This window comes from Odontesthes bonariensis, chromosome 24, assembly GCF_027942865.1.
Source record: "Odontesthes bonariensis isolate fOdoBon6 chromosome 24, fOdoBon6.hap1, whole genome shotgun sequence".
Classification (NCBI taxonomy): domain Eukaryota; kingdom Metazoa; phylum Chordata; class Actinopteri; order Atheriniformes; family Atherinopsidae; genus Odontesthes; species Odontesthes bonariensis.
The window spans coordinates 3,502,481-3,523,520 of NC_134529.1; the positions used below are offsets into that span (position 1 = coordinate 3,502,481).

Here is a 21,040-nt window from a genome sequence, read left to right on the forward strand (position 1 = left end):
AGAAACAACTTCACAGTTTCAGGAACTTCCAGGTTAAAAAGAAAACGTGTTTCCTTTATAATTACTGATAAAAACAGCACCTCTTTAATTATAATTAATGATGTGAGGTTCAAATGAAAAAATTAAACATTGTTTTTTTAATTCATTACAATTTTGCTACTCAACAATTTAACCTCATTAGTTATGGAGCAGAAAGCTTTCTATTAAAATAGAAATTACAAACATGAAAAGTTACATTTTCTCATCACAGTTTGAAAGAAAGAAACTTATCCGATTCATCTATATTTATTATGAGTCCTTTATGCTTTTACTCTTTGGGTTTAAGCTCATCAAACTTTAGACTTTTTAAAAAAATAAGGACTCCTCCAACAGTACAAAGTTAGAATATTAATGCTCATCATTAATGAGGAAAGAGGAAAAACACAGAAGTGGGCTTTTAAGCTCTTAAGGATCATTTTTGGGTTTAAAGCTGCTTTGATTTGTAACTTTGTTCATTTAGAAAAAATGTTTTAGCTTCTTTAAAAGCTGTTTTTTTTATCATTTCTGATCAACCTTCAGCTGTTTTGTGTTGATCTGATAAAAGAAGAAGCTTCGGCAGATAAACTGTTTCTGAACCTCCAGGTGAAATTCAGCTGTGTGAACATTTGTTTTCAGTTCTCGTCCTTTTTCTGCATCTTTAACCTCCTATTTCAGGTAAATATACAGAAAAGAACAACTTCTGCTTTCTGCATCTTATGAAACTTGATTTAAAACAAAACTTTTCTCATTTTTTTTGAGAATTAAAGTAATTTATCTTTATGTATTTTCTAGTTATTTTAATTCGCTTTAAATCTTTGTTTCATTTAAACTTTAACATCAGTCAGAGGCCGTGGTGCATTTCTAAGACTTAGTTTAGTTTGATCTTGTTCACAGATTTTAATCTTTAAAGTTTCTGAGGCGAATTATAGCTCATCCGTGCATTTATTTGAACATTTTATGTGGTTTTTAGTTTAAATTAACAGCTGCAGAAGGAAGCTGTTGGAGGCTGAGTTCCTTTAACGCTTAAACAGAATAATTAATTTACCTTTTCATGCAGATGTCAAATCAAAATCAAATCAAATTTATTTGTATAGCACATTTCATGTACAAACAGTTCAAAGTGCTTTACATAAAATAAAAGCATTGCAGCAGGGAGTGCAAGAAGCATTAAAAATATATAAAATAATATAAAGAGAAACAAATAAAATCATTTAAATGAATTTAAAATCAGGCAACAGTCTAGATAAGTTAAAAAGATGTGCTGAATTTAATCAGTTTTTTATATATAACAGCAGTTTTTCTTCCCCTTTTTATCAGCTACATTCTGTCTTTTCCAGCTTTAAGAAGCTGGATTGTACTGAAGAGTTAATTTGACCAACTTTTATGTGCATTAGGACAATGACTGAAGCAGCTTTTCCACCATAAACGGGTAACAGATCGAACCAAATCAGGCAACAAAGTGTGAATCTCCACCCTCTCATCTGCTGATGGTGTAAAAATGTAACACTCACCCATCAGCTGCCGTCCACAGCGACTCAAAGCTCCACCATCCAACCCTGTGACTGCAGCCTGCGGGGATCTGCAGCCATGTGAGCCTTCCTCCTCCTCTTCCTCACTTCATCACTTCCTGTTTGCAGAGCAGCATCTTCATTTGAAACTCAAAGAGTTCCTGAAAACCGGCACAAGTGGCAGCTCATTTCGTCTTTCTCTGCATCTCTTTCAGACTTTTTAAAACATTTTTCTAAACTGGAATGTTCTGATGTTATGATGCGTAACCATGCCAACGAGGTAATCGTTTGCATCTGGGAGCAGCCGACTTGAGGTTTTCCAAAGTTCAAGTAATAATAAGACGCCGAATCCAGATGAGTCAAAGGGGGAGATTGCTGAGGATCCGGAGCGGGAACACAAAGGAGGAGGAAGTTTCAACATTCCTGATGATCGTGGGAAATGTGATATTACAGAGCTGGTTACCGACAGATGGTGTAATCCTGGAGAAGGAGCGTCTCTGCAGCCCAGATGTTGATCTGCTGGCTGTGAGTTTCTGTCCATATGTTGTCTGCTGAGAGACTTCACCTGAGTTACCTGCTGATGCTGTGTGTGACATCATCAGTTACCTGCTGACGCTGTGTGTGACATCATCAGTTAGCTGCTGACGCTGTGTGTGACATCATCAGTTACCCGCCGACGCTGTGTGTGACATCATCAGTTACCTGCTGACGCTGTGTGTGACATCATCAGTTAGCTGCAGACGCTGTGTGTGACATCATCAGTTACCTGCTGACGCTGTGTGTGACATCATCAGTTAGCTGCAGACGCTGTGTGTGACATCATCAGTTACCTGCTGACGCTGTGTGTGACATCATCAGTTAGCTGCCGACGCTGTGTGTGACATCATCAGTTACCTGCTGACGCTGTGTGTGACATCATCAGTTAGCTGCAGACGCTGTGTGTGACATCATCAGTTACCTGCTGATGCTGTGTGTGACATCATCAGTTACCCGCCGACGCTGTGTGTGACATCATCAGTTACCTGCTGACGCTGTGTGTGACATCATCAGTTAGCTGCAGACGCTGTGTGTGACATCATCAGTTACCTGCTGACGCTGTGTGTGACATCATCAGTTAGCTGCAGACGCTGTGTGTGACATCATCAGTTACCTGCTGACGCTGTGTGTGACATCATCAGTTAGCTGCCGACGCTGTGTGTGACATCATCAGTTACCTGCTGACGCTGTGTGTGACATCATCAGTTAGCTGCAGACGCTGTGTGTGACATCATCAGTTACCTGCTGACGCTGTGTGTGACATCATCAGTTAGCTGCTGATGCTGTGTGTGACATCATCAGTTACCTGCTGACGCTGTGTGTGACATCATCAGTTAGCTGCAGACGCTGTGTGTGACATCATCAGTTACCTGCTGATGCTGTGAGTGACATCATCAGTTAGCTGCAGACACTGTGTGTGACATCATCAGTTACCTGCTGACGCTGTGTGTGACATCATCAGTTAGCTGCCGACGCTGTGTGTGACATCATCAGTTACCTGCTGATGCTGTGTGTGACATCATCAGTTAGCTGCAGACGCTGTGTGTGACATCATCAGTTACCCGCCGACGCTGTGTGTGACATCATCAGTTACCCGCCGACGCTGTGTGTGACATCATCAGTTACCTGCCGACGCTGTGTGTGACATCATCAGTTACCCGCTGATGATGTGTGTGACATCATCAGTTAGCTGCCGACGCTGTTTGTGACATCATCAGTTAGCTGCCGACGCTGTTTGTGACATCATCAGAGCTGCCGACGCTGTGTGTGACATCATCAGTTAGCTCCCGACGCTGTGTGTGACATCATCAGTCAGCCGCTGATGCTGTGTGTGACATCATCAGTTAGCTGCCGACGCTGTTTGTGACATCATCAGTTAGCTGCCGACGCTGTGTGTGACATCATCAGCTACCTTCTGACGCTGTGTGTGACATCATCAGTCACCTGCCGACGCTGTGCGTGACATAATCAGTCACCTGCCGACGCTGTGTGTGACATCATCAGTTAGCTGTCGACGCTGTGCGTGACATCATCAGTTAGCTGTCAACGCTGTGTGTGACATCATCAGTTACCTGCTGACGCTGTGCGTGACATCATCAGTTAGCTGTCGACGCTGTGCGTGACATCATCAGTTAGCTGTCGACGCTGTGCGTGACATCATCAGTTAGCTGTCGACGCTGTGTGTGACATCATCAGTTACCTGCTGACGCTGTGTGTGACATCATCAGTTAGCTGCTGACGCTGTGCTTGACATCATCAGTTAGCTGCTGACGCTGTGTGACATCATCAGTTAGCTGCCGACGCTGTGTGTGACATCATCAGTTACCCGCTGACGCTGTGTGTGACATCATCAGTTAGCTGCCGACGCTGTGTGTGACATCAGTTAGCTGCCGACGCTGTGTGTGACATCATCAGTTAGCTGCCGACGCTGTGTGTGACATCATCAGTTACCTGCTGACGCTGTGCGTGACATCATCAGTTAGCTGTCGACGCTGTGCGTGACATCATCAGTTAGCTGTCAACGCTGTGCGTGACATCATCAGTTACCTGCTGACGCTGTGTGTGACATCATCAGTTAGCTGCTGACGCTGTGCTTGACATCATCAGTTAGCTGCTGACGCTGTGTGTGACATCATCAGTTAGCTGCCGACGCTGTGTGTGACATCATCAGTTACCCGCTGACGCTGTGTGTGACATCATCAGTTAGCTGCCGACGCTGTGTGTGACATCAGTTAGCTGCCGACGCTGTGTGTGACATCATCAGTTAGCTGCCGACGCTGTGTGTGACATCATCAGTTACCTGCTGACGCTGTGTGTGACATCATCAGTTAGCTGCTGACGCTGTGTGTGACATCATCAGTTACCCGCTGACGCTGTGTGTGACATCATCAGTTAGCTGCCGACGCTGTGTGTGACATCAGTTAGCTGCCGACGCTGTGTGTGACATCATCAGTTAGCTGCCGACGCTGTGTGTGACATCATCAGCTACCTGCTGACGCTGTGCTTAACATCATCAGTTAGCTGCTGACGCTGTGTGTGACATCATCAGTTAGCTGCTGACGCTGTGTGTGACATCATCAGTTAGCTGCTGACGCTGTGTGTGACATCATCAGTTACCCGCTGACGCTGTGTGTGACATCATCAGTTAGCTGCCGACGCTGTGTGTGACATCATCAGTTAGCTGCCGACGCTGTGTGTGACATCATCAGTTAGCTGCCGACGCTGTGTGTGACATCATCAGTTACCTGCCGACGCTGTGTGTGACATCATCAGTTACCCGCTGATGCTGTGTGTGACATCATCAGTTAGCTGCCAACGCTGTTTGTGACATCATCAGTTAGCTGCCGACGCTGTTTGTGACATCATCAGTTAGCTGCCGACGCTGTGTGTGACATCATCAGCTACCTTCTGACGCTGTGTGTGACATCATCAGTCACCTGCCGACGCTGTGCGTGACATCATCAGTCACCTGCCGACGCTGTGCGTGACATCATCAGTTAGCTGTCGACGCTGTGCGTGACATCATCAGTTAGCTGTCAACGCTGTGTGTGACATCATCAGTTACCTGTCGACGCTGTGCGTGACATCATCAGTCACCTGTCAACGCTGTGTGTGACATCATCAGTTACCTGCTGACGCTGTGCGTGACATCATCAGTTAGCTGTCGACGCTGTGCGTGACATCATCAGTTAGCTGTCAACGCTGTGTGTGACATCAGTTACCTGTCGACGCTGTGCGTGACATCAGTCACCTGTCAACGCTGTGTGTGACATCATCAGTTACCTGCTGACGCTGTGCGTGACATCATCAGTTAGCTGTCGACGCTGTGCGTGACATCATCAGTTAGCTGTCAACGCTGTGTGTGACATCATCAGTTACCTGCTGACGCTGTGTGTGACATCATCAGTTATCTGCTGACGATGTGCGTGACATCATCAGTTAGCTGCTGACGCTGTGTGTGACATCATCAGTTAGCTGCTGACGCTGTGTGTGACATCATCAGTTAGCTGCTGACGCTGTGTGTGACATCATCAGTTAGCTGCCGACGCTGTGCTTGACATCATCAGTTAGCTGCTGACGCTGTGTGTGACATCATCAGTTAGCTGCTGACGCTGTGTGTGACATCATCAGTTACCTGCTGACGCTGTGTGTGACATCATCAGTTAGCTGCTGACGCTGTGTGTGACATCATCAGTTAGCTGCTGACGCTGTGTGTGACATCATCAGTTAGCTGCCGACGCTGTGTGTGACATCATCAGTTACCCGCTGACGCTGTGTGTGACATCATCAGTTAGCTGCCGACGCTGTGTGTGACATCATCAGTTAGCTGCCGACGCTGTGTGTGACATCAGTTAGCTGCCGACGCTGTGTGTGACATCATCAGTTAGCTGCCGACGCTGTTTGTGACATCATCAGTTAGCTGCCGACGCTGTGTGTGACATCATCAGTTAGCTGCCGACGCTGTGTGTGACATCATCAGTTAGCCGCTGATGCTGTGTGTGACATCATCAGTTAGCCGCTGATGCTGTTTGTGACATCATCAGTTAGCTGCCGTGCTGTTTGTGACATCAGTTAGCTGCTGACGCTGTGTGTGACATCAGGGTTAGCCTGACCAACCCTCTGTAGCCCAAATCTTCAACATGAGCATTTCCTTTATAATAAAATTAACATTTATAGAGAAGAAACGTCAGAATATTTTCATTTTGGCGACAGAGAATAATGTTCTACATATTTCACTTGTTTTTGATCACTTATATATTAACCAGTCACCTGATTATTAAGGAAAATAACTGAGGAAAATGACACATAAGGACTTAAAAAATCTATCTACATCCTAAAACTAGAATTTTACTCCAAGTCCCCAAGATTATTAATCATAATAATAACAATAATGATATTAATAGTAATAAAAGTATTAATTTATTGCATAAATCAATCATCTTATGCTCTTTTTAGACTTTAGTAAAAGGCTTTAAAATGTAGATTTTACTTCATATTTATGGAAACACCCTGATTCATGCAGAGAGTCCGACTCATTTAGATTGATAAATCATTTGTGTTTGAACGAGTTCTGATCACTTTGATTGATGAGTCAAACGCCACGTCATCATTAGTTTGTGATTATCGGTAAACACCGCCCCCTCGCGGTTAAATTACACAATTACACCAATTTATTTTTTGAATATGCATGTTCTGCTTCCAAGTCATCTTCCTTATTGTGCTTTTTGTGGGAATAACCAGAGAACATAACATGTGCTGTATGAGGTAGTTTTCTACTTTACATTACTCACAGTAATCACACAGCAGAGCAAAAAGAAATCCAACATGCTGCAAAAATGATAGATTAAATGAGGAAATAATGATTTTTATTTCCATTCAGACATTGGAAGGTGTTAATATCGATCTTTTTTTCCCGTTTCAACCCAACTTAGAACAGATGTTACACCTGATCACGTGAGCTGTATTTAAACAGAAACTAAATACGATGAGAATGTAGTTACAGATTATGTCCACCAGAGGGCGACAGATGCAAATGATACCAGAAAGGGTTAAGAAATATAAAGTTACCCATCCAATATTTAACCACTAAAAGCTGCTTCATGGAGCTTCCTGCTGAACAAAGATTTATCAGCCGGATGCTGGATGAAAATCCTGAGATACAAACCAAACTTTTGAGGACATGTTGCTGTAATAAGACTCATTTATTTAAGGCTGCAGCCAGCTGGGATGTTGCACATCTGGCACATCCGGCTGCTTCCTCCACCTTGACTGGAGATTAAGTAAGCCGCCATTGTTGGTAGTGTTTAGTCTGAAAGTCCAATAAGTTGGTACAGAAACATCCGTTTTAAATATCTAAACTGAACCAGACTCTCATCCACACTCAGTTATTATTTGCTAGGTGTTCATCATTGGGCGAATCTTTCATTTTGTTACAGTCTTCTTTTGTTTTTAGATCCATTCTGTGAGACTGATTTCTCCTTTTTGTTAACCAGCACCGACCCGAAGCAACACTTTAGCTTCAGTTTCACAAAGTAATCCATTTATAAAACATCTCGTTTGTCCAGATGTGCAGCAACTGGTGACAGTTCAGGGAAGAAGGCAAACGCAGGAGAAACAACACAAAGAGAAGCTTTTCTCAACAACAATCCTTCTTTCTGGAGCTCTGAAACACTGGAAAACAGAACATAAAGCTTTGATCACAGAGAGATGAGGAGAATATCAGCCTCTTTTCAGCAGAGAAATCAGGAAGAACACTCTTTCTTTCACACCAACAGCACCTGCGCCTCTGCCCTCCCTTTGGATGTATAACACGGAGAGTTTCTAACATCTGGACTCCGTGTGGCAGCTTTTTGAATCAGTTTGGATCGATGATATTGATCTGAACCATTTCCTGCAGTTCTGCTACACGCCAGCAGGGGGCAGTCTGACCTCAGGGTTGAGCAGCAACGAGCATTGAGATTGAATCCAGCAGAGACTTTAGAGTCTGTAAAAGGTTTTATAAATTCATAATTTAGGAACTTCTGGTTCGATCTGCAGCTGAGTGACGTCACTGATCATTTACAGTTTGATTTATGATCCAAATATAAGCAGAACTTTCACTCTTCACTTGTTCATGTTTTTATTGTCTCATATCCAAAGAAACTGGACAGAAACAATGATTTTCAAATAAATTTAAGCCGAAATTTGAGTGAAAGCGGCACAAAAACAGCACATCAGTTGGAACAGATTGTATCGATTCTTTTTAAAATTATATTTCAGATTTGAGAGGTGTGTTTAATCTACTCAGCATGCTCAGAGGGTGAGTCCCCCCCCCCCCCTCTCTCCACCTGGAGAAGAACTGAAATATGTTCTTAAAAAGATAAAAATGTCTTTCAGAAGCTTCTGAACACGCTCTGAAATGTTTTTGTTTCAATAATCTGCGGAGAAATGAGGGAAACTGAACCTGCATCCGCTCAGCAAAGCTTTGATTTCATCTATTTTATTTGTTTCTTATCGTTTTTATTCATTTTACACATTTTTATTTCTAATTGATTTCCTGTTGAACTGATCCACGTGTTAAATGATCGTCTTTGGATACTTTGATCTGATTCTTTCACACATTTTTCATATATTTCCTGTTATTTTACCAAAGTATTCATTTTATTTAGTATCACTTATGTTGATGGTCATTTGATTTTCATTTTAATTCATGAATCTTTTCATTTCCAACAGATTTATCAGTGTTTTTGCGTTGCGTTTGCCTTTGTTTTGTGTTTGTTTTATTTTAAATCATGCCACTTATTTTCAGTTTAGCTTTTATAATTCGTCACCATCCTTTCCAGTTATTTCCATTTTCAGTTTTAACAGGAATCAGAGTTCTGTTCCAGGATTTTTATCAGAAATGATGATTATTCGTTTACTTGGGAGTGAATAAACGGCAGATAATGGTGCGCGCTGACCACTGGGAGCAGGTTAACTGCTGGCTGTGTGTTTGTGTGTGGTCATGAATATAGAGGACGCTCTATTGAAGGCAGCCGGCTGAATGCCATGACAACTCCCAGCAGCCTCACATGTATTCCCAGCAGTGTGTGTGTGCGTGTGCGTCCATTAGAAAGTGTTCGGGGGGAATAAATGGGATAAATGTGGGGGCTGTGAGCTCTTTGTGGCCATCGACTCGTCGTGTGTTTGCAGAGCTCGACCACCCAGCAGGATCCAACACACACATGCACAAATGCAACCCCTGCCTCCGCAAAAAGAGGAATTATTCTACTTGGATTTTTCATTTCTAGAAACATTTATGTCCAGAAACGGCAGATTGAGAATAGGAAGATGATTTCGAACCCTCTTATAATGAATTAAATTTAAACTAAAATAAAAAAAAAAAGGGACAGTTTATGTTAACAAGGCTGCAAAGCCTCAGTTTTCCTTCATTATTACATAATAACTAGGGCTGGGCGAGTTAACTCGTTAATTATTTAACGCCGATTAAATATTTTATCGCGCATTAACGCAGGTTTTATTATTTATTTTATTTTGTAAAAGTATGTCGCTCACAGGCTTTTATTTTGTAAAAGTCTGTCGCTCACAGGCTTTTATTTTGTAAAAGTCTGTTGCTCACAGGCTTTTATTTTGTAAAAGTCTGTTGCTCACAGGCTTTTATTTTGTAAAAGTCTGTTGCTCACAGGCTTTTATTTTGTAAAAGTCTGCTGCTGTCTGCTGTGGAACAGGAAAAGAAAGTAATCAGCGGATCCACCAAACATGGAGAAGGGTACGGAACTTTTACTCGGCCATTTTCATGTTAAAGTTCTTCCAGACGGCGGAGTCGACAGAACCAAAGTCATCTGTAAACACTGCCAAGTTGAATTGTCTTCTCAGCGTAGTAGTTCCAGTCTAAAATATCACTTAAAGGCAAAACACACAACTGATAGCAGCAAGTCATTCAAGGAAACAGACAGTGGAGCGAGGCTTCTACATAAAAACTACAGAAAGATGCTGATGTTAAAAGTGTGTTTGCACAACAAATGTTATGGCACTTTCATTCATATGGCAGCACATTTAAAATAAAGCTAAATACTAAAAGCTATACACTACTTTTGGATTTATTTTTGGATTCTGCGTACAAATGCGATTAATCGTGATTAATCAGGGAAATCATGTGATTTATTAGATTAAAGATTTTAATTGTTGCTCAGCCCTGATAATAACAGAATTTTTGTGGTGAAAAATTTCCCTTGGAAAAAAAAGGTCAGAAAGGCTCAACTTTGGACTCATTATTACCTTCAGTTCTGATAAATGTTTCAGAGTTGGAAGATTTGTTAAACAGAAATTAGATTTAAGGTTTCCAGGTGCTTCTTCACTGTTTTTTGACATAATGTCTTGATATTTACTGAATTTAAAAGAGACATGTCAGATAATCAGATTCATGATGTATCAATCTGAACCCCCACTAAGATCCGCTCGGCTCATTTCTTTTTGTCATTAAATATCAAACAAAACTTCAGCCTATAGAGTCTGGAGACCCAGATCATCAGCCCTCCACCACCGTGCTTGACAGCTGGTGTGAGGTGTTTGTGCTGATATGCTGTGTTTGGTTTCCTCCAAACGTGCTGCTGTGCATTCTGAGCAAACATCTCCACTTTGCTCTGCCCAAAGGACATTGTTCCAGAAGTCTTGTGGTTTGTTCAGATGCAGCTTTGCAAACCTAAACTGTGCTGCCATGTTTAACCTTTTTAACCTTTAACCTTTAACATGCTAACTGAGGCCTGCAGAGTCTCAGATGTAGCTCTTTGGGTTTCTGACCTTGGGATGACCTTTAACCTTTAACATGCTAACTGAGGCCTGCAGAGTCTGAGATGTAGCTCTTTGGGTTTCTGACCTTGGGGTGACCTTTAACCTTTAACATGCTAACTGAGGCCTGCAGAGTCTGAGATGTAGCTCTTTGGGTTTCTGACCTTGGGGTGACCTTTAACCTTTAACATGCTAACTGAGGCCCGCAGAGTCTGAGATGTAGCTCTTTGGGTTTCTGACCTTAGGATGACCTTTAACCTTTAACATGCTGACTGAGGCCTGCAGAGTCTGAGATGTAGCTCTTTGGGTTTCTGACCTTAGGATGACCTTTAACCTTTAACATGCTAACTGAGGCCTGCAGAGTCTGAGATGTAGCTCTTTGGGTTTCTGACCTTGGGGTGACCTTTAACCTTTAACATGCTAGCTGAGGCCTGCAGAGTCTGAGATGTAGCTCTTTGGGTTTCTGACCTTGGGGTGACCTTTAACCTTTAACATGCTGACTGAGCATGTTTACCTCATTTTAAGATCTGGTTATTTATTCTTATCATGTTCTAATTTTTGAAACCTTGAAATTGAAAGAAAATTGACTTTCTTTTTCACATCTTCTTGGGGGTTTTCTTCACGTCGTGGTAACTTTGTGCAGTTTCGCTCTCACATGTGTGGGAGTATCAGAAGTGGAAGGGTTTCACTGTCATGTCACCGAGGTAAAGAGTCCTCCCACCAAACACCGATCAAACTGCATCCGCTTGCTTGATTTCTGCATCCTCTGATTAGATTAGAAAAGCACAAACGCTCAGAAACGACTTATTAACACGATTTAAAAACATAAATCAATCAAAGCTTTTAGAAATAAGATGATTCTGTTTGGAAAAATGAACTTTTTCTGCCACAATCAGACATCACGCAAAGCAGAAAACATCAAATCAGACTCTATTTAAGCTCAATTTTATAAGTTAGGAGGATATGAAAGATGGAAACTGGTGTTAAACCCAAACTCTCAGTTTAATGTTGATTTACTGTCAGTTTGTGGCTGGATTTTTACCTCTAAGCTCAAATAAAGCAGCGTAATAGTGTGTAAAAATACACCAAAAAGCAGAAATGAACTGCTGTTCGGGCCGAGGAACAAAAGCTTAAATAAAATGGAGTCAAACACATGAAAAGTTAGAGAATTGCGGTGTTGGCCGTGCAAACAGCGACTCTTCCTCTGCTGCTTCAGTTGATCCAAACAACAAACACTCACACAGGCCTCCTGCGTCCTGATAATCTGCTGAAATGTTGCAGAGACTCAGGCTCCTTCCTTCAGTTTCACTTTCACTTTGCATTCCTGTAACTTCAGTTTATTTCAGGGGGACTTTTTACACATTAAGAATCGTTTTCTGACTGACTTTAGAGCCACTTTCAAGACATATTAATACACATGATGGAGAAATCAAGTAAAAGAATCATGAAAACATGCCTGAAAGATGGAAAATAATTATGAATTGATTAAGTTACCGGTTCTAAAATGTTTTTATTTGCTTTTTTATGTTTGTTCAAAATGTTTAATTCTTTTGGTTATAATAAACTGCATATAGCTGCCATTTTCAGATCTTTTTTATGTTAAGCAGACTGCGGCCTGGAGCATTTGGGTGTTTTCTCAGCGCTTTTGGAGCCGCAGGATGTTTTATTTCTTCGGTAAATAAGAAGCGGATCAGTGGCTCTAATAAATGTGAATGTGTCGCTTCTTTCCCACTAATCCCTCATCATTAAACATTCTTCTCCTCCATGAAGCTCCGCTGCTCTGCTTTTTCTTTTCTTTTTTCACACCCTCAGCCACTTGACTCTCGGGACCCGCCTCCGTCTTTTTAACCGGCGCAGGAGCCGTTAAAAGGACGGATGCGCACCCCTCCTTTTGTTTTAAATCCTCTCCGGTCGGCCCGTGCGCACAGCTCCGGGTTCCCGCTCCCTTCAGCGGCATTAATGGACCGGATCCCGCGGCAGTCTGCTCCTCTTTAACGGGCCGCAGCGCGCACAAACCGGGAACTTTCCCCCCCTCCTCCTGTCTCTCATTTTTTTTGCGTAATGCCATCTGGGACCAACGCAAGAACGGGATTTTCTGTCCGGGACATTCTGGATCTTCCGGAACCGAGCGGGGGATGCGGGTCCGGGACAGAGGAGGAGATCTCCCGTGGGGCCTCAGCGGAGGGTCCGGGCTCGGAAAGCTCGCAGCAACCCGCGTTCAGCGGCCGGAGTTTGGGCAGGTGGAGCCGCTCATCCGGTAACCTTCATTGTTCATGTGAGAACTTTTGTTGTTTCAGAAGTGAAATTCATCCTCCTGGTGAACTATCTGATTTCACAAAGCTCTCCTGTTTGTGCGTGATCACGCACATTTTATGGATCCATGTCTCACTGACCTCAGATTGTTTTATTTTTTAAATGCTGCTTCAGTTTCTGTGATTTAATCAAAGTTACTTTAAATTATTGTTTGTCTTTTTCTGTTCGAGCATCAACACACGCGCGCGCATTACTGGATCTTTTATTGTCAGAATTTGGATTTCTAATCGATTATGTAATTATTTGACCACCCATCCACCTCTGACAAAGAGTTCCAGTTATTACTGATATTTAGTTTGAATGTAATTCATTATGAGGGCAGCTAAATAAACTTTCAGCTCATTCAGAGACTGAACTTTAAAAAGTGTCTTTTTGTGTCGGTGTTCTGAGAGTAATCTGATTACTTTTCATTTCGCTCTGCAGTGCACGACCTGTCCTTAGAGTCCCGAACCCATCTGAAATCCCCGGAGCTTTCCACGGATGAGTGTCCGGACGCGGAGCGGCAGGCGCCGCGCGGCAGGAAGCGGCGCGTGCTCTTCTCCAAGGCGCAGACCTTCGAGCTGGAGCGCCGCTTCCGGCAGCAGCGCTACCTGTCCGTGCCGGAGAGGGAGCACCTGGCCGGGTTGGTGCGCCTCACGCCGAACCAGGTGAAGATTTGGTTCCAGAACCACCGCTACAAGATGAAGCGAGCGCGCGCCGAGCGCAGCCACGAGGCGCTGCAGCTGCCGCCGGCCCGCCGCGTCTCCATCCCGGTTCTGCTGCGGGACGGGAAGCCCTGCGACCAGATCATGGCGCAAGACCTGGAGGCGACACTCAGGTCCGGGCTCAGCCTGCCTCTGTGTGCCTACCCCCCGCTGCTGCATGCGTCTTACGGCGCGGAGCACCCGGGAGTGGCGCAGGCGCACCCGGGGGCGCAGCCGCTGGCGCACATTTACTGGAGCTGGTGAGGCCCCAGACCTGACTTACACTGAGGAGACATGATGGACTGCGTGGGATTGCTTCCTCTCCGCATCTCGGATGTGTCGCATGCGTTTTCATTTTTTATTATCTCAGAAAAAAACAAACTTTTTTTTTCCCACCTAGACGCGCAACACGTCTAAAAACTATCAAAGCGGATCCCGGAACAGATCCAACCAGCACGCGCTTTGCTGCAGAAACGTCACTTTTAATCACAACTTTTCTCTTCCCGTGTTTTATAAATCTATTTATGATGTTGACCTGTGAGTGGATTTGCATCAACTGGATATTTATGCCAAGAATAAAAGCTGAAGCAGACGCGAGTGCTTTGATTCCAGCTCGTGCTGAAGCTGCAGATTTGACCATTTTAAAATGTCTTTATTTAAAAAGAAAAACGCTCATCCTGATTATTTATCCTGTGAACAAATAATAAATATTAATATCCTAAATAAATCGAGGTTTAAATGTGCCTTTTTCAGACGTTTGTTTCCTGTAAATGTGTGTTTTATAGGACTGTTTTAATAAGTTTCTAAAAGGAAAAAAAAGCAGATCAAAACTCAGCTTTAGAATCATTTAAAAAGCTTTAATTTTCCAAAAGAAGGTCAAATATTTTTGCTAGATTTTATTGCAGATGCCTTCATAAAATGGGGATTTTATAATGATCATCAGGCGGTGGTGACCAAACTGCGGATTAGGACCCCCCACAGAGGCAGAACAGAAATCTGATGCCTCACAGCCTCATTAAAAGGGAAACAGGAGGTTTTCATGGATATCAAATTTTGCGTTTTACTTGTTTTATATATATATAATTATATATTTAATTGCAAAGAAAGCATGAGAGCCCTCAGAAGATAATTAAAGGAACCAGTGAGACATCAGGTGTTTGGGCTGTTAATGATTTGCTTTTGTCCTTCAGAAATGTAAAAAAATAAAAAAAACTGGATGAGCAGGTGTGTAAAACAGAGAAATGAGGAGGAGAGAATTTAGAATGAGAGACAGTGGAGATTTACTAAAATGAAGACTAAAGATGCTCAGAGTGAGACAGAAGTTGCATTTTTCTCCCCGACAGGTGGTTTATCTCACAGGTGTAAACAGCTGCTGTACGATGGGCCAACGCGTCGTTGAGTTAGATTCTTTAAGCATCTTTCCTGGCTGAGCCTAAACACTCGTTTTAGAAAAGAAAGACCTGGAAAAGGAGCCAGTTGTGCTTCTTAGATCTTCTGAAAGAAGTGATGCCTCAACATAACTCATCCCATACACTGAAAAAAGGGACTTTTTGCTGAAGTAATCTCTATCAGTCATAATTTCTACCTTGTATTTTTAAGATTCAGTAAGAACTCGAGCTTCTTAAGTAAAATGAAACATTTTATTGACGTAATACATGAATTATGGGGGAAGAGTAAGTTTTACTTAGGTTTCCTCATACAATTTAAATGTTTAATAGTTGTATGTACATGAACATAGAAATACTACATACACTTTACTCTGAAAGTGTAGCGTTAAAATCTACTAAGTTACTTCATAACAGCAAATACTAGGCTACAGATATATAACATTATGAGTAAAATGATGTTCCTGCCTATGTAAAACAAGTAGACTTTACTTAATTTGTTTAAATAAATATAACTTAAAACTTAGATGTAATCAAGTAAATGTTACTTAATATCTTCAAAACATTTATGTTTTAATTTACTTGATATTGCAGCATTAAATCTTACTTAAATCATTTGAGAGCAAATACTTACAAAGTGTTTTTTAAGTAAATCTTATGAGTTGTTTTTCTCAGTGTAAAGGCTGCAGTCGGAGGCAGAGGAAGGTGGGTTCGCCCTCCAGTAAAAACGGACTTGAAACTCTCCTCAATGTGATGCACATCAGAGCGGATTCATAATTTGAGAAACCCTGCATGGATCTGAGATGTTAGCTGTATCCACCTTCATCAGCATCAGCAACACGCTGCTCATTGCTGCGGATCCTTTGCACATCTCTGCTTTCAGCTGGATGGAGTCTCCTGAAGAGTGCACGAGGGCCACGATTCTAACATCTTCCAACCCGCCCAGGTTCATCTCAGCGCCCCGAGGACCGGCTTTAGTCAGATGAGGCCTCTGCAGAGGCCTGGAAATATTTCTGCAGAAACATGCACAGCTAAGGGTCTCTGGTACTGATCAAAAGCTGAATTCAGCAGTTTCATGAGCTACACTGTAAAGAATGTCCCTGTAAAATAACAGTAAAATACAGTATTTTACTGTTATTTTACAACTGCTTATTTATTTTAACAGTGTATTACCGTTTTAAGGATTACACTACATGACAGTAGGATAACTGTGTTTTAGTAATTTTACAGTGCAACTACTGTTATTTATTTTAACAGTATAATAACGTATTTTGGATTTGGACAGCAATTCATTACAAATACTGTCTACTGGTATTGTTACATGACTGATTTAACTGTTAATTTACATGTGAGGGATGAATATTCAACAGTATTTTACAATTATCGTAAAATTATTGTAAAACACAGTCGGATACTGTTGTAAATCCACATTCGTAAATAAACAGCAATTCGTTACAGTGTATAGCTCATAAATAAACCCACTAAATCAAACTTTCAGCCTCTCAATAAAGTCTTGCATCAGATAATTCTGTAAAACGATGTGAAAAACTAATAAATAAACACTAAATCTGCTGAAAGTGGCGCTTAGTTTACACACAATGTCCTGAGATCATGTTAGTGTAAACAGACAGTTAGCTTCACTTAGCAAACAGACTGAAATAAGGTCCCAGCGGTTCTTCTTCTACTGATTCTTTGCTGGTTAAGACAGAATAATAACAGGACAGAGAGCTTCAGGAGGTCCTTTGTCCTTTTTAACAGCGACTGCTGAGTTCTTCTCAAATTGTTTGATTTATTTATTTATTTAGTCATTTAATATTATTATTATTAGAAAAGAAAAATACTTTATTCATCCCCCAATGGGGGGAATTCGAATTAGTCAAGTAGCTAATTTTTTTTTAATATTTACAATGTATGAACAAAATAGTAGTAGTATTTTTTTTTATTAGAATTAGTATTATTATTATTGTTGTTGCTAATATACAATAATTGTAAATATTTATCTTTTTTTTGAGCTACTTGACAAATTTGAATTTCCCCCTGGGGGATGAATAAAAATGTTTTCTATTCTATTCTACAATATTGTAAGAAAATAAAGCAAAAATATGAAACATTTTCCAGCCTGAGCTCACTAAACCCTCAGAAGTTCACGTGTTATTCAGCCAAAGACTGAAGTTTTACAGACTCTGACGAGCTGTGAAAGTTTAAAACATTTTTTATTGTCGTTCGTGAACAGAAAGCTGAAAGAAATAACTGTCCTCTTTGTATTAAAACATCTTCGCTCATTCAGTAAAAGAAAAGCAGAGTTTTACTGTGATGTGACAAAGAACAGAAAGCCCCCCCCCCACACACTCTCTCTGCAGGGGTCAGAGGTCGGCTCATCTCAGAGGGATGATGTCACAGCTTTGAGACAGTTAGAATGTGTCACCTGCAGCTATAAAAGAGGAGAAGAAGAAGAAGAAGAGGGGGAGGAACCAAAGTTTGGAGTTTAAAGGACTAATCTGGTGTTTGTGTGATGAGCCATTTACCGTTCATATCCGTTACATTTCTTTCAGTTAAAATGTTGAAATCTTATTTTGTTCTAACCTTCCGTCATGTTTCAGTCCTCTATCCATTACTTATAAACGGTAAAATTACAGATATGTCAAACACGTTCATGACATTTAGCCAGACATGTATAAAGTACTAGCGATTCAGACTTGAAGTACTCTATCAAAAAAGTGACTTGAGTAGAAGTAGAAGTGCTCTTTAAGCACCGTACTTAAGAGGAAGTACTAAAGTATTAAACATGTTTTGTACTTAAGTATTGCAAGTAGTTTATTTTTAAAATTACTACTAAAGTACTGAAAGTAAAAGTAAAAGTATTGTGTAATGTAGTTATTAAAGAAATCAGTCGAAAGTTTGAAAATCAAATTGTTTCTATTATTCAAAATGTTTGGCTGTAACAGCAGTACAGCGGAATAAGAGCACCTTTAAACATTGAGCTTAACTCTTTTGAACTAAAGAATATGTGTTGGCACGTATGTCCCTTCCCCCTTTAAAGCATCTCCCATCACTTCACACATTACACATTTTCTTTTCATCCTTGTCATTTTCTTTCAACTTGTTAAAAAAAATATCAAGGCCAGTAGGCCTCATACAAATACAAATGTCATGTAAAAACAAAAAGTGATTAGAACAGCTGAAAACACTGGGCTTAACTCTTTGTGTCCCCTCTCCATTTAAAGCATCCCTCCCCTCTCTTTCCTGCTTGTGCTTTTTTTTCTCTACAACTTTCCCCTTCTTAAACCGTGTGCATGCTTGTGTGTCTCTGTGTGTGTTTTTATATGTATGTTTGCGTGTTTGTATGTGTGTGGGTGTGTTTGTGCATGAATGAGTGTACGTTTTTATGTGTGTGTGTGTGTGTTTGTGCGTTTATAATAACGAGTAACGATGCAGCACATAAAAATGTATCGGAGTAAAAGTACTAAACTCATTGAAAATATGTACTGAAGTAAAAGTGGAAGTAGGAGAATAAAATAATACTCCAGTAGAGTACAGATACAGCATTTTAGTACTTAAGTAGTGAAGTAGTTCTACTTCGTTACTATACATCTCTGCATTTAGCTTTGTCAATACTTTGTTATAACTTTAACTCAGATAAATAACTCTTTTAAAGTCGCCCTGGCAGGTAAGAAACCAGCAGAGGAAATAAAGAGGCATCACTTTGCTTCTGTAAACCCACCTTCAGAGTCTCAGGCCGCTCTGCTCCTTCAGACTGTGGATCACTCCACCGCTGAAAATAGTCCCCACCAGCAGCTGGCTTGGGAACCTTTGGGGGGAACAGAAGGTCAAATTTTTTTAGCTGCTCAGATAAACTCTACAGAACCAAGTTAATGCACAAAGATTTCATTTAATGAGAAAAGCAACAAAGAAGAAACTTTCACACATTTACCAGAAGCTGACAGTGACTTTACATCAATAATTAAACCCTTAATTATCCGCATCACAGCATCATAATGGAAGTTTTCCTTCTCATGTGAAATAACTGGTCAGTTTTATTATATGTTACATTAGATTATTTGTCACATTTCATGCCTCACTGAGTTTTTTTTGTACTTATTATAAATAACTTATATGTAACCCTCACTGGCTGTTTAGGATCCTCTGTTCCACCAGCAGATGGCAGCAGCAGCTTAATAAAAACTTTATTTTTTCCCTCCCACAGCTGCTTTTCTATGACTTTTGTGATTTTATGAAAATTAGATTCTGAAGCCAAAACATAAATCTGAAGATGTTTGGCCCCTAAAAACTAAAATTTTACAGTAAAAACGGAAACAGTGGCCACAACTGAAGGAATTAAAGGTTTAACTGTAAAAAAAACACTTTTTTTTTTAGGTTTCATGGAATATTTGTTTGAGTTTGATCATTTTGAGCTAATTTTTTAAACCAAGAATTTCAAACACAGAGATGAAAGTGGCTTAAACCTTTTTAAGTGTGAGATCACCAAGTCAAACCTTCTATGCATTTCTTGCCTTTTAACTGTTTGTGCCCCCCCACCCAACTCTTTTCTCAAAACTGGATCTAAACCTGGTCTGGGATTCACACCTGAGGAAACTAATCTCAAACTGGTTCCCACAAAGACCGAAATGAGTGCGTTTCAGCCTGTGAGAACACGTTTAAGTTTCTCTGGACCAACTAAAGCTGGAGCATGCAGACGTATAATGTGCGTCTGCATTAACTGAACAGTTACAACTCGACAGTTTGAAAACCCTGGAACTGTTTCACATTTAATACGGTTCACCTTCCGCTCACAGTATCACATCAAAGTATATTAAGCCAGTCATAGGGTGACAAATACTAGCCAGTTCAATGACAAAATATTCTTATTCTCAGGTGTTTTCATTCATGCTTGAGTTCCACCTTTCAGGTTCTTTTGAAAGAACAAACCTGGCAACCCTAAACTGGAAAACAGAGCTCTCAAACATGTGATAAAGTCGTGTAAAAGCCTTGTTGAACCGCAACTCCCCCCCCCCCCCCCCCCCACAAACAGTTCTGAGAAAACTAAACCAGCAGTTCAAGGACTGTTAATATACCTTTAACTTTTATAGTAGGGCTGGGCGAGTTAACTCGTTAGTATCGTGTTAACTCTTTAATTAATTAACGCGATAAATATTTTATGGCGCATTTACGCAGGTTTTATTATTTATTTTATTTTGTAAAAGTCTTGCTCACAGGCTTTTATTTTGTAAAAGTCTGTTGCTCACAGGCTTTTATTTTGTAAAAGTCTGCTGCTGTCTGCTGTGGAACAGGAAAAGAAAGTAATCGGCGGATCCACCAAACATGGAGAAGGGTACGGAACTTTTACTCGGCCATTTTCATGTTAAAGTTCTTCCAGACGGCGGAGTCGACAGAACCAAAGTCATCTGTAAACACTGCCAAGTTGAATTGTCTTCTCAGCGTAGTAGTTCCAGTCTAAAATATCACTTAAAGGCAAAACACACAACTGATAGCAGCAAGTCATTCAAGGAAACAGACAGTGGAGCGAGGCTTCTACATAAAAACTACAGAAAGATGCTGATGTTAAAAGTGTGTTTGCACAACAAATGTTATGGCACTTTCATTCATATGGCAGCACATTTAAAATAAAGCTAAATGCTAAAAGCTATACACTACTTTTGGATTCATTTTTGGATTCTGCGTACAAATGAGATTAATCGTGATTAATCAGGGAAATCATGTGATTAATTAGATTAAACATTTTAATCGTTGCCCAGCCCTAATTTATAGTCATATCTATTCATTATTTCAGGCATAATAATTTTTCCAAGGTCAACTCCAGATGGCAAAGGCT

The 21,040-nt window shown here is 40.9% G+C and overlaps 1 protein-coding gene across 1 annotated transcript; it reads left to right on the forward strand.

Moving 5' to 3' along the window:
* Window positions 1–12,890: 12,890 nt before the first annotated feature.
* On the forward strand, window positions 12,891–14,089 carry nkx2.2b (NK2 homeobox 2b). The gene is made up of 2 exons (XM_075459779.1): window positions 12,891–13,086; window positions 13,566–14,089. The coding sequence occupies exons 1-2, from the start codon at window positions 12,891–12,893 to the stop codon at window positions 14,087–14,089; spliced, it is 720 nt and encodes a 239-aa protein (XP_075315894.1).
* Window positions 14,090–21,040: the final 6,951 nt, after the last annotated feature.

Coding starts and splice junctions, on each gene's coding strand:
- nkx2.2b (XM_075459779.1), top strand. CDS start 12,891: ATGCCATCTGGGACCAACGCAAGAACGGGATTTTCTGTCCGGGACATT. Junction 13,087..13,565: donor CAGGTGGAGCCGCTCATCCG/GTAACCTTCATT, acceptor TTCGCTCTGCAG/TGCACGACCTGTCCTTAGAG.